At 37.9% G+C, this 13,610-nt stretch overlaps 1 protein-coding gene across 7 annotated transcripts in view; it reads right to left on the bottom strand.

The window, feature by feature from the left end:
* The window catches only part of SGCE (sarcoglycan epsilon), a 67,520-nt gene that overhangs the window by 16,610 nt on the left and 37,300 nt on the right, over positions 1-13,610 (bottom strand). For all 7 annotated transcript variants that reach the window (XM_033420465.2, XM_033420464.2, XM_004265583.3 and 4 more), the window contains 2 exons: positions 12,419-12,617; positions 1,227-1,389 (listed from right to left, as the gene is read on the bottom strand). In XM_033420465.2, the coding sequence (XP_033276356.1) occupies positions 1,227-1,389; positions 12,419-12,617 (362 nt within the window). The remainder of the gene's footprint in view (positions 1-1,226; positions 1,390-12,418; positions 12,618-13,610) is intronic.

The following is a 13,610-nucleotide window of genomic DNA, read 5'->3' on the forward strand; positions in this document are numbered from 1 at the left end:
ATGAAGTCTTACCACAGAAATTTAAATCTTCAAAGAAGTCATTTTTAAACCTTTAGAAATTAGATAATTTTCCTAAACATGAACACTGTACAGCACAAGCACAAATAAAATGGTGTTGTCAGGGCCCGCTGTCTACTGGCTCTGGTGAGAGGCATCTATTTAAGTTATGATTGCAGCCACTCAGTCTTTAGCACCCTTGTATGGTTAGCATGATGACTGAAATATTGAGCTTTGTAAATAATACACATAAACCACAGCATCTGAATAATTTTACTTGATTTGAGAAGACAGGGAAAGAGCATTATTTTCCTAAGACACAGCGACATGGAAAGAGGAGCCTGGGGCCAAGGGCCACAGGTGCTAAGTGCCACAGTGTGAGCAGTATGTTCTCCCATCCTGGATCTGGGAAAAGTGCCTGCCGCTGGTTCTCTAAGACATGAAGTGACAGTTGTGTTTATGTGTTGATATTTGTTCAAATGTCAACTTTAAACTTAGACCTAATTCACTCACCACCAATCATCAAGAGTTGACAGAAGTTAAATCTAAAGGTCACTAAAGAAGTGAAACAACTTTCCTATCTTCCAGAAAGGAGGATCAAAAAATTTAATACAACTTATATATAAAATATCATATATACCTTTCACATACAGGAAATCTTACCCATATGTTCCTAAGTCTTTGAACATGCTAATAAAAAAGTGATTTAGAAAGAAATATTTAATATTTACAGGGCTGGGGTAAGAGTCTAACTTTCCTCTGCTTTTCCTTTTATTGCTTGGTCTCTCCCTACAATCTGCGTTTCTAGGACATTGAGTCATAGCACAATATTGCTTTATTTCAGATTTGTGATTGTATTCTGGTCTCCCCTTCCCAAGTGGGACAGTGGCAGCATGTCTGAGGCTTCCTGCACATGTCACACTGACTCCAAAATCTATCTGGACTTAGCAGCCACCTGGATGTCCAGGGGGGAACACTTGGACCACCTGCCAAGCTAATCTGGCCCCCACAACTAATCAAGAGTAGACTGAGTACAAAAGTGGAGGTACTAGTTCTTAAATGGATGCGCTTTCAACGGACTTGCCAAATCCTTAAAGTCAAGGGAAGTCAACGGCAGTTAACAAAGTAAACCCAGGATTTGTTCCTAAAAGCAGTTCAGGTTTTAGTCAAATGCTATCTCCAGCCACATCACTTCTAATTACATTTGCAAAAACAAAATAAAAACTCACCAACGAAATTTTGCACCAGTCGATATAAAACTGAGTACGAAATTTTTTATCACACGTTATTACAGGCTCCATTTCTTGACTGCATCTCAATTGATTCTGAGGATTTTCAACTTCTCGTAAACAAGAAGAAAATGGAACGTCGGCACCAACCATGACATAAACGCTGCAAAAATGTGAAACACTCAGGTTATCCTTTAAGAAAATTGGAAACACTGAAAAACAATCTACCCTGAAAGCAGGATTTATCCTTTTGAATTGAGGGATTATCTACAATCATCCCTAAGGTAGGGGCCTGGGCTTTAAAAGCAGTGATTCATGTAGGGGCTTCTTTTCATTCTTTCCTTTATTCAACCAATATTTACTGGGTGCTTTGGTGTACGAGACACTCTCTTGATTCCCTGTTAATTTCTAAAAATTTTTTCACCCTATTTAATTCAAAATAATCATGTATCATATTTCAATTACAATATTTGGTAGATTACATTCAAAAATATTCTTAAAGTAAATTGTTTAGAAAATAATATTATCACTAAAATAATTATCAGTAATAAATCTTCATCTGATTTCATTTTTAATAAGATTGTGATATTACATCCTGGAGGTGTGGAGCTGTAGGCAGACTTCTCCATTCTACCTAAGAGTTTTATCCATCAGCTTTCCTACTGCAGAGACCCCTACTGTTAGGTTCCTCATTATAAGGTCCTTCAATCTTTAAGAAGCTAATATAAAAGAACAACTATTGTTTGGTAAATACAAATTAGGCAAACAAAATGTATCTTCTTGATGTGTATCTTGGCAACTAGGGGAAAAGAACTCTATTCAATTTGCCAGTAAGAGTTTCACAATAAAAGTGAAGATAGTGATAATAGCATTTAAATAATCTTGGAGCAGCTTAAGAGGGTAGGAATTTCATAGGTTTTTTCCAAAAGAAAAGGGAAAACCAGGAAATTACTCTAAATAAATATTATTTCTTTTCCTATTGACAATGCTATAACTACTTACAAAATGGAATAAATCCATCAAAATTCCAGCTGTCTTCTTTGCAGAAATTGACAAAATGATCTTAAAACTCATATGGAAATTCAAGGGACCCACCCACACACAAAATTCTTGAAAAAGAAAAACAAAGTTGGAAGACTCACAATTACCAACTTCAAAACTTACTATAAAGCAATAGTAATGAAGACAGTGTGGTACTATCGTTAAGGCTTGGCATGTAGATCAGTGGAATAGAATTCAGAGTCCAAAAATAAAATCTTTAGTAAATTGATTTTGTCACAGGTGCCAAGACAATTCAATGGGGGAAAGAATAGTCTTTACAACAAATGGTACCAGAACAACTGGATATCCACATGCAAAAAAAAGAAGGTGGACCCCCAACTCACACCATATAAAAATTAACTCAAAAAAAAAATCAAAGACTAAATGTAAGAGCTAGAACTATTAAACTCTGAGAAGAAAGCAGACACAAATTTTAATGACCTTGAATTAAGCAACAGTTTCTTAGATATGACACCAAAAGTTCCAGCAATAACAGGAAAAAATAGATAAATTGGATTCTATCAAATTTTAAAACTTTGTGCTTCAAAGGACATCATCAAGAAAGTGAAAAGGCAACCCACAGAACAAAAGAAAATCTTTACAAGTCATATGTCTAATAAGGGACTTATACCTATAACATATAAAAGCCTCTAACAATTCCATAACAAAGAGACAAATAATCCAATTTCAGAATGACAAAGGATCTGAACTGATATTTCTCCAAAGAAGGTATACAAATGTCCAATAAGTGCGTGAAAAGATGCTCAACATCATTAGCCATCAGCAAAATAGAAATCAAAACCACAATGAGATACCACTTCACACCCATTAGAATGGCTACAATGAAAAAGACAGACAGTAGGAAGTGCTAGCGAGGATGGGGAGAAACTGGAACTCTCCTACTCTGCTGGTGGGAATGGAAAATGATGCAAGTGCTTGGAAGACAGCCTCACAGTTCAAGAGGTTAAATACAGAGTTACCATATATCTCAGCAATTCCACTCCTAAGTATATACCCTAAGAGAAACTTAAATATATGCCTACCAAAAAGCTTGTACATAAATGTTCACAGCAACATTCTTCTTCATAGTCAAAGAGTGGAAACAATCCAAATGCTCATCAACTAATGAATGGATACAAAGTAAAATATCCATACTTTACCCAGCCATAAAATGGAATGAAGTACTGTACATGAAACAACATGGATGAACCTTGAAAACAATATGCTAAGTGACAGAAGTTGGTCACAAAAGACCACATATTGTACGACTCCACTGATATAAAATGTCCAGAATATGCAAATTTATAGACAGCAAGTAAATAAATTGTGGTTGCCTAGAGCTGGGGATTGTGGTGGTGGTGACTGTTAACAGGTGTGAGAGGGGAGTGTTGGGAGGATAAAAATGCTCTAAAATTGACTGTGGTAATGACTGTACAACTTTGTCAATAAACTAAATCCACTGAGTTATATATACTTTAAATAGGTGAATTGTATAGTATGTAAAGTATATCTCAATAAAAAAGCTGTCTTTTTTAAAAAAAAATGAAATAAAAGTATGGCACAAAAATTCAAATGTATGTAAGTATGAAGTCACACCCGTAATTGACAACTGTGCCCCAGAGTACCATTACACAGATTCATTTGGTTGCTCTTTATGTGAATTTTATATTTGGACTTAATTTGAAAGACTTTTTAAAAACTATGGTGTCTTTGGGAGACAAATAGTATATAATGGATTGAAATTTAAAGTCAAGTTAAACATTTGTAAGTTCAGAAAAAGTAGATATAAGAAACCACTGGTGGGGCTTCCCTGGTGGCGCAGGAGTTGAAAGTCTGCCTGCTGATGCAGGGGACACAGGTTCGTGCCCTGGTCCGGGAGGATCCCACATGCCGCGGAGCGGCTAGGCCCGTGAGCCATGGCCGCTGAGCCTGCGCATCCGGAGCCTGTGCTCCGCAATGGGAGAGGCCACAACAGTGATAGGCCTGCGTACTGCAAAAAAAAAAAAACAAAACAAAAAACCACTGGTAAAGAATTTTGATGATTAGTGAATAGAAACACATTCCATTTACAGGAATATTACTCAGCCATAAAAAAGAACAAAATAGGGCTTCTGTGGTGGCGCAAGTGGTTGAGAGTCCGCCTGCCGATGCAGGGGACAAGGATTCGTGCCCTGGTCCGGGAAGATTCCACATGCCGCGGAGCGGTTAGGCCCGTGAGCCATGGCCGCTGAGCCTGCGCTCCGCAACGGGAGAGGCCACAACAGTGAGACGCCTGCGTACCACCAAAAAAAAAAAAAAAAAAAAAAAAAGAACAAAATAATGCTATTTGCAGCAACATGGATGGACCTAGAGATTGTCATACTGAGTGAAGTAAGTCATACAGAGAAAGACAAATACCATATGCTATCATTTATATGTGGAATCTAAAAAAATGGTACAAATGAATTTATTTACAAAACAGAAAAAGAGTCACAGATGTAGAATACAAGCTTATGGTTACCAAGGGGGAAAGGGGATGGGGTGGGGGGAAGGGATAAACTGGGAGATTGGTATTGACATATATACACTAGTATATAAAAAATAGATAACTAATAAGGGCCTACTGTATAGCGCAGGGAACTCTTCTCAATACTCTGTAATGACCTATGTGGGAAACGAATCTAAAAAAGAGTGGATATATGTCAATGTATAACTGATTCACTTTGCTGTACAGCAGAAACTAACACAACATTGTAAATCAACTACACTACAATAAAAATTTTAAAAAAAGAAATATATTCCATTTATAACAATTTGTTAACTTTTAAACTTCATATAAAGCCAATTTCTATCCCCTTATTAACTGCTTAGCAAAGACCATATTTTTCCTTGATAACTGTGAAATATATTTGTAAATACAGAAATAAAATAAATATTTTAAAAACTGTTAGTTCTCTTGCTTTTACATAACATTGATTTGCATTTATAATTAGTAAGATTTTAAATTAATTCACTTCAAGATAACATAAATAGGCATAAGCATACGTTTTGGGTGCTTTGAAATGTTTTATTTTTTTCCTCAAATTATAAAAGCAATATAAAAACATTACATAAAACGTGGGATATAAAAACAATTAACTTCTATTACCAAGATCACGATTTTCATTTTCCAATGTACCTTGCAGAATACTTTTCAAGTGCATATATTTTAGCCTAATTGCAATCAATCTCTAAAATATAATTTTGTATCCTGCTTTTTCACTTAATGCGTCATAAGCATTTACCATATTGTACAGTCTTTGTAATTATATTTTTATAGAAGTATAATTTTTAAGTGTACACGATTTATTCAGTAATTATTTCAGAGTTGGACACGTAAGTTGCTTCTCATTTTTTGATGTTATAAATAATATTGTAAAGACTATCTCTGTGCATATTCTTTAATGTTACTATCTTAAAAGAGATGCCCAGAAGTGGAAACATTTTTATGACAGTTGACACATACTGCCAAACTACTTTCTTCTCTACTTGGATGATCCAGAAGCTTCACAAACTTAATATGTTCCGAACTGAGCTCATCATCACCCCCCCCACCTCCACCTGTTGCTCCTTCCATCATCTTCTCTCTTGGTGATTGGCATGGCCAGATGCTCAAGCACCATCATCTTTGACGCCTGTCCTTTTCCCTACATATTCAATCTATCATCAGTCTCTGACATTTACCCTGAAAGAACTCTCATACACACCTGTCCACTTTGTTCCATCCCACTGCTACCACCCCAGTTCTAGTCACTGTCACTTTCCACAGGGAGTGAAGCCAACAGCCCCTTGATTGTCCTCCTTGAACCCAGTCTCTCTCACTGTTCTCAGGGAGCCTATCTGCAGAATGAATGATACCAGTTTACAAACAGAAGCAACTGTGTATTTGAAAGTTGCTAAGAGAGTAGTTCTTAAAAGTTCTCATCACAAGAAAAAAAAATTGTATCTATGTGAGGTGATGGATGTTAACTAAAGTTATTGTGGTGATCATTTTGCAATATATACTTATATCAAATCTTGATGCTGTACACCTTAAACTTATCCAATGTTATATCGTCAATTATTTCACAATAACACTGGAAAAATAAATAAGTTAATAAATAAAATGCAAACACACTACTCAAGAGAAGCAGATACTGGATTTGCCTTGTAAGTCAAAAAAACATGTATTTATTGCTTCTTTTATAGAGCCAGTAAGTTTCAACATGTTGGCTTTTTAAAAAAATAATTTTGTACGAGGCCATGTATAACAATTATAATTCTATGCTATACGTGCTAAAATACATCTTTCCTAATCTGCTGTTTTCCCAGATCTTTGACATGCAGCTTTTTTTGATTTGCAGCTATTTTGATAGGCTAGCCTTTTGATAGGCAGAAATTTAAAATTTTTATGAAGTGAAAGGAGGATGATCTTTACCTTCATGACCATAGCCATATGTTTTCAAACTTTCAAATATATGTAAACAGATGGGATGGGAGCATATTATCAAGTTCAAGGCTCTCAAGCAATGTTAACAAAACATGGTGACTCACAATCTTAGGCACTGGGTACTCTGAATAAAATTTGTTCCTTACGAAGGATTTTTTCTTCCAATTTGAACAACTCAATTTCCCTTGAGGTAAAAAGCATTTACTGAGTCCTTCACACACACAATGTGGAGAACCGCGTTACAGGTAAAAAATTTAAGTCAGGGGCTTCCCTGGTGGCGCAGTGGTTATGCATCCGCCTGCCAGTGCAGGGGACACGGGTTTGAGCCCTGGTCCGGGAAGATCCCATCCCACATGCTACGGAACAACTAAGCCCGTGCGCCACAACTACTGAGCCCGCGCTCCAGAGCCCGCAAGCCACAACTACTGAAGCCTGCGTGCCTAGAGCACGTGCTCCCAAGAGAAGCCACAGCAATGAGAAGCCCATGCACCGCAACGAAGAGGAGCCCCCGCTCGCCGCAACTAGAGAAAGCCTGTGCACAGCAAAGAAGACCCAACACAGCCAAAAGTAAAAATAAATAAAATAAAATAAATTTATAAAAAAAAAAATTAAGTCAAAACTCTGGTTTTTGTCAGCAACAGCCAGATAAACAGATCCAGTGATTGTATTTTTTTACCTAATTGTCCAAGTAATGAATGTATTTTATTCCTTATTTTATGTATATAGGAGACAGGGACAGTTTAGAGAAGAAAGTGTCCACATATGCTACATGTTGCCTGGGAACTCTTGAGCTCTTGAAAGAAAATGCATCATGATTCCTGCCTCTCTGCTCCACCCCACTTCTTTGTTCTGTGCATATCAGTCAATCAAAAAATAAGATGAAAAATAAAGAAGAAATAAAACTAAATAAAGAATCTAATTCAGAATAAGAAATAAAACAAAGAACAAGGTCACTTCTGGACTTTAGTTCTACTGCTTGTTACTCATCTTTACTGGAGAAGGGATGAATTATCTTAACAAAAGAGGGAACTGGCACACAAGGCTCAGACCTTTCTTGAGTTTTTTGTGGGAGGATTTTCCTGCTTGCAGAAAGGAGGCATTTAGGTTTGGTCTATTCTTTCAGCCATGTGGTAAGGCTTAGCAGCCCTACTTGCTAAAATGAAAATTTTAATATAAACCATTTTCTTCAAAGGTCCCTAGTGCTTCAAGATAAAAACCCAAACAATTCTTCCAGGTGTACAAGGCCTTACATGGTCTGGTCTTTGCCTCTTTGGTCATTATCATTTCTGGATCCCTGTCCCCCATTTCCACACAAAGTAGGTTTCCAAATTGACCAGGCTTCCTCCTACCTAATGGATTTTGCCCAAGCTGTTCCTCTGCCTAGACTCTCGCTTTCTCATTTTTTGAGCTGGCTAATTTGTACTCATATTTTAAACTCAGATCAGGTTTCATCTCCTCTATGAACGCTTTGACATGGACCAGAAGTGGGAGAGGAGCCGTCTCTGTGAATACCTCAAATGTGATAGGTACAACACTGCTTTCTAATTATCTGATTACTTGCCTGGTCCCTAATAGATGTGAGCATAGACTGCATTCTTTAAAATCACTGTACCCTAGAGACTAATACATTATTCCCCCATAAAAAATACTTAATAAATGCTAAACTATGAAAGAAAAAAAGTGAATCTATGCCTAGAACTTAGAAGAACAGATATTAAAGAAATATAGTTATAGACATATAGTTTAGACATATAGTTGCATTGACTTTTAAAATTTATTTATTTTTATACTTATAAAAATCGACTAGTATTGGCTTCCAATTTTTACTTTATTAAGCCTTTTTTTAAAAAATTCCGATCTCATATCACCATCATTCCCTAAAAGAAAGAATAGTTGCATCAAAAACACAGGAGGCACGTTATTTAAGAATTAAAGACTGGGCTTCCCTGGTGGTGCAGTGGTTGAGAGTCCGTCTGCCAATGCAGGGGACACGGGTTCGTGCTCCGGTCCGGGAAGACCCCACATGCCGCGGAGCGGCTGGGCCCGTGAGCCATGGCCGCTGAGCCTGCGCGTCCGGAGTCTGTGCTCCGCAACAGGAGAGGCCACGACAGTGAGAGGCCCGTGTACCGAAAAAAAAAAAAAAAAAAAAAAATTAAAGACTATCTTGTAAATCACCAAACATGGGGACAGATTCAGCAGAGCACTACAGACTGGCCTAGGACCATGACCTCACATCAGAGCAGTCTTTGGCAGCCTTTGACTTACATTCTCTTCTTCAAGTGTAACTTCTCCCTGAGCCCTTTACAGGGCAAAACACAGACAATTAATTAGAGGGAGTACTTTGTGAGATTGTCTAGAGAATAAACTAGGATCCTCTGCTGTTGATTGAGGATAGATCCACAGGCTTTGGTAACCAGAGGAAACAGTGGTAGGTTTGACAATCTCTTATGAAAAGTGAGTATATTCTTTAATCCTCACACCCCGTCATTCCCTTCCTAACCACCATTTACACCGCATCACTCACCCTGAGTTGGCAGCTCTGCCATGCCCAGAATGAAACATGAACCTGCTCCTCTTTCCACCAGCTTTATCCCAGGCTAAATGCATCCATGAGTCCTTAGCCTCTGGCTCAGTGTCAAGAGCAAAGCAGCCCTGAGACCACACCCAGAGAGAGCACAGTTGCCCTGAGGTTATGGGTCTGGAAAGTGAAAGGGAATCTTTTCAGGAGGTTTAGGGTTCCTTTGCAGGAGCTTACTCACTTTGAAGGAAATCTTTATAATTGTTTTCTGTTAGATTTAGAAGAAGTTTAAAGGCTGTCAGTGAGGTCGGCAGAGATGAAAAAAATGCACATCAAGAAGGATGAGGAGCTGGGATGCTGTAGAGGGGGTTCTTGACGACTGACACTTAAGGGCACTCTGGGCCGTGGAAGGGCTGTTGGTTTACTCTGAGGGTCTACTACTGAGAGCTCCTCTTTGTCTTCTGCTGTTGGTTTGAGTAACATGGAAAAGTTTGCAGTTAGTAAATTGTGGCTGCCGTGCGTAACAGGAAATACTTTCGAGGAGTTTTTTCTTTTTTTAATCAGAGACTGAGACTTATGCAAAATATTAAGCAGAACACGGTTATTAGGTGTTTAATTAACACTTCTAAATATATTTTTAAATAAAATTTTAGAAAATAAAGGGATGCAATTCCTTTGCATCTCTGATCCCACCCTCAATCTTTTCAATTTTTTTTTTTTTTTTTTTTTTTTTTTTTTCAGTACGCGGGCCTCTCACTGTTGTGGCTTTTCCCGCTGCGGAGCACAGGCTCCGGATGTGCAGGCTCAGCGGCCATGGCTCACGGGCCCAGCCACTCGCGGCATGTGGGATCTTCCCGGACCGGGGCACGAACCCGTGTCCCCTGCATCGGCAGGCAGACTCTCAACCACTGCGCCACCAGGGAAGCCCTCAATATTTCATTTTTAAAGAGATTTATAGTCCATGTTATTTTCAAAACAAAGTACAGAGGCAAAAAGTTTTGTAAGTGAATCAAGAATCATGATATACATCATTAAAAAGAAAGGAAAGCACAAGAGATGAGTTAAGCACTGGATTTATTTCTAAATTGAAGGCAACAGCGTAAAAAAAAAAACCCTATTTTTGTTACCTTGACATTATGTAACAACCAAAGAAAATATGCAAAATCATTCCCAGGGACAAATTTTCCTCCTGCAATTATACTCCAGTAGGATCTTATTTCATTGGTGCACATATAGGGACCCTGGAGTAACAGAGTTGGCACTGGGTATAATTTATAGAAAATCTATTTTAAAAGACTTATTATATGAATACTCCGTAAAGGTTGCGGCTTAACATTAAATTAAAACTCATGGAAAGCATTTCAAGTTGGGAAAGGATCTGAGACAACAGGGTCCAAATAAATGCCACGGGACTGACAGCACATGCCTCCCACTAGCAGGTGTTGGGGGGTCAGTCAGCTAATGACTGAATTCTCCAACAAGTACTTGTAGGACAAAAAATTCTGTTCTTAATTTAGAGTCACATGCTCACGCCCTGCCCTAGACTCAAAGATCCGGAATCTCTAGGGGGAATCAGAGGCCAGGAACCTAGGTATATTCTTCATAAAGCTCTACTGGCAATTCTCAGGCTAGACATAGTTGCGCAGCCCTGTTTTAGGTCAGAGTTTGGTTTAGAGAGCTGTTAGTTCAATTTAGCCTAGTCGTTTCTTAAAGTGCCTCTACGGGTGGGGTCTACACTACTGGTTAGAGAAGCGGTGAGCCCAGAAGAAAGCACAAGTATGGAAAACTCTACCAATACCTGGTTTTCATGTTGTTTCCTCCAACATCTTTGGTCATTGTTTTAACAATCACTGTGGAACACATTACCTTAAAAACCTGTTGAAAAGATTCAACATTTGGAGAATGTCTTCAGGGGAGATACCCCTGTTCATCTCCTTCTCTGGTCCTCCTTCAATTACTCAATTGGGAAAGAGATCCATGTTGTACCTCTCAAGTAAAATTTTAAGCTCCAGAATTATGTTTTCATAGAGAAAGCCAACCAGCAGATAAGATGATAGGCAAGCGATAAAGCAACTATTTTCCTCCAAGCACTTCTATGTGTGCTTGACTGACTTCAAAATCCATTATTGTACCATACAACGTACAATTTAATTCTGAAATTTGTAACTTGGACTTTGCAGCTCATTGCTTATCCTTTATCCCCCTTCGGACTACTCGCTCATAACTTACCTATGTCTATTTGTGATCTTTTCCCTTATCTCCAACAAAGTTCTCCTTTAAAGTTTCCCTTAAATTTGATTCTTATTAACCCAGATATTCCAGTTAATTCCAGATATCATCTGTATAAATGTTACCAAGAATATGGATAAAGGAGGAGTTGGAAAAGGACATGCTACATAAAATGTGATTTATTCCATATCTCGCATATTTATAGGATTGGTTTTTAAAAAGGCAGATCTGCCTCAACTTACGGAACAGAAATTAAACAGCAAAATTTCATCTGACATTGAGATTCGATCTGTCAATGTACCCAGGCATAAGGAGTGTTTCATAACCTCTACAAGAATGTAAGTCATACTCTGAATCTGTAAGGCTTGAGAATAGACAAGTCCCTTTCAAATGCATTGTCTCGTTTAATCATTACAACAACCCTGAGGGAGAGAGTATAGTCCCCGTTGGAGCAGATGAGGAAGTTGAAGCCCAGAGGAGTGCAGCAGTTTACCCAGTGTCACCCAGCTTGTGAGTGACAAGGCCAGGCTTTAGGAATGGGTTTCAAATCCACCCCAGCCATCAATCACCACCACATGGTGGAAAGAATGTTAAAGGCGAAGAAATAGTTTCCTAGAATAAAGTTACAGCAGTCTGTACATCCTTCTGCAGCTGATAACTGGGGCATCAACTTCCTTTGAAATTCAGGACCCTAAATAAACAGCTTCCCTATGGAAGGTACAAAAGACTTAGTGCTGTAATTTATGATGTGGATCCTGATCTATGATTAGATTTCACAGGACCTGGAACATCAGATATAAAATCTCTTTGTCAATACAGAAAATTGCTAGTTTTTTCGTATCTTTACAATAACTATTTCTTATTAAAAAGAAAAATGCAATAGGCCATCTTCCATCTATAATAAGTTTGATAAGATCACCATATTTAAAAATCCATACTTAAGGTAAGTCTGCTTACCCCTCCTTCATGTCATTGATGGGAAGCGGAACCCTGCCGCCCCTGTCTAGAGCTGACGTGATGTTTATGGCGTTCAGACGCTCTGGCTGCCACACATTTTTCACGGCCCCAAGAAAGTCTCCGAGAACCTCGCTGGCCAACATTTCTTCTACGTTCATATTTTTAATGAAGAATTCTGCTTGATACGGTAACGGGAAGTCTAATTTTGGTGAAAAAGGGTATGCATATCTTTAATGAAGTAGTCTTTTGAAAGGGAAACAAAAGAACCATTTGAGATTTGTTGATTTCTGTCACAATCCTGGCTTCCGGGAACGATATTATTACTGACTTTAAAGGCTTTCTATATAACAGAGGATATATCTAAGAACACGACGTACATTAGACCCAGATCTTTATCTACAATGCAGTCAAATCTAAGGGACAGCAGGGCAATTCACAATTAGAGAAAAAAAATAAGAAGGACAAGAAAAAAATGTCAAATCTCAAATCTGTCGCTAACTTGCCAGCGACCTGCCGGCCTCCTTGTCCTGTCAATGTACTCAGGTAGAAGGAGCATTTCCAGAACTTAGAAAAGTATTTTGTACTTGTAGTGTTTTCAAGCTGACAGATCTTCAAATACATTGTTTAATTTAATCCTTACAATCCTAGGTAGTGCTATTTCCCATCTGAACAAAGGAGGAGGCTGAACACAGCACCATCCTTTCTAAATAGAGAAGACATGGCAACATATCTATACTTGCTTGTGGGTTGCTTATATATGATATGGAAAACCATATTTTTAATTTGCAGTGTTACTGATCTTTTTAGAGCATGCTAAAACATCATATTTTACTAAATAAATATTGACTGTATTTTCAACAAGAACTTTGAAATCATAGCTATTTCATTTTTTGGATCACTCCATAATTAAATATTCTAGAGAAATAATATTTTAAATTTCTCATGAAATTCCATACCTCACATTGTTAGAGATTGAGTTCGCTTTTTCCCTCCCCAATGTCTCATCAGTAATTTCTCTCTAAAGATGCCAAAATGAATATTTTAAACCAACCCAATGTCCCATTCAGACTCTCAATATAAGAAACTTTAAATAAATATAATTTATTTCAGCTTCTCAAATGTTACTCTTCAATTACAAACTATCATTTCCTGTGTTCTGGTTGTTCTGTTAAGACAAAGGATAGCTTTCTTT

Source organism: Orcinus orca, chromosome 9 (assembly GCF_937001465.1).
Source record: "Orcinus orca chromosome 9, mOrcOrc1.1, whole genome shotgun sequence".
Taxonomy (NCBI): domain Eukaryota; kingdom Metazoa; phylum Chordata; class Mammalia; order Artiodactyla; family Delphinidae; genus Orcinus; species Orcinus orca.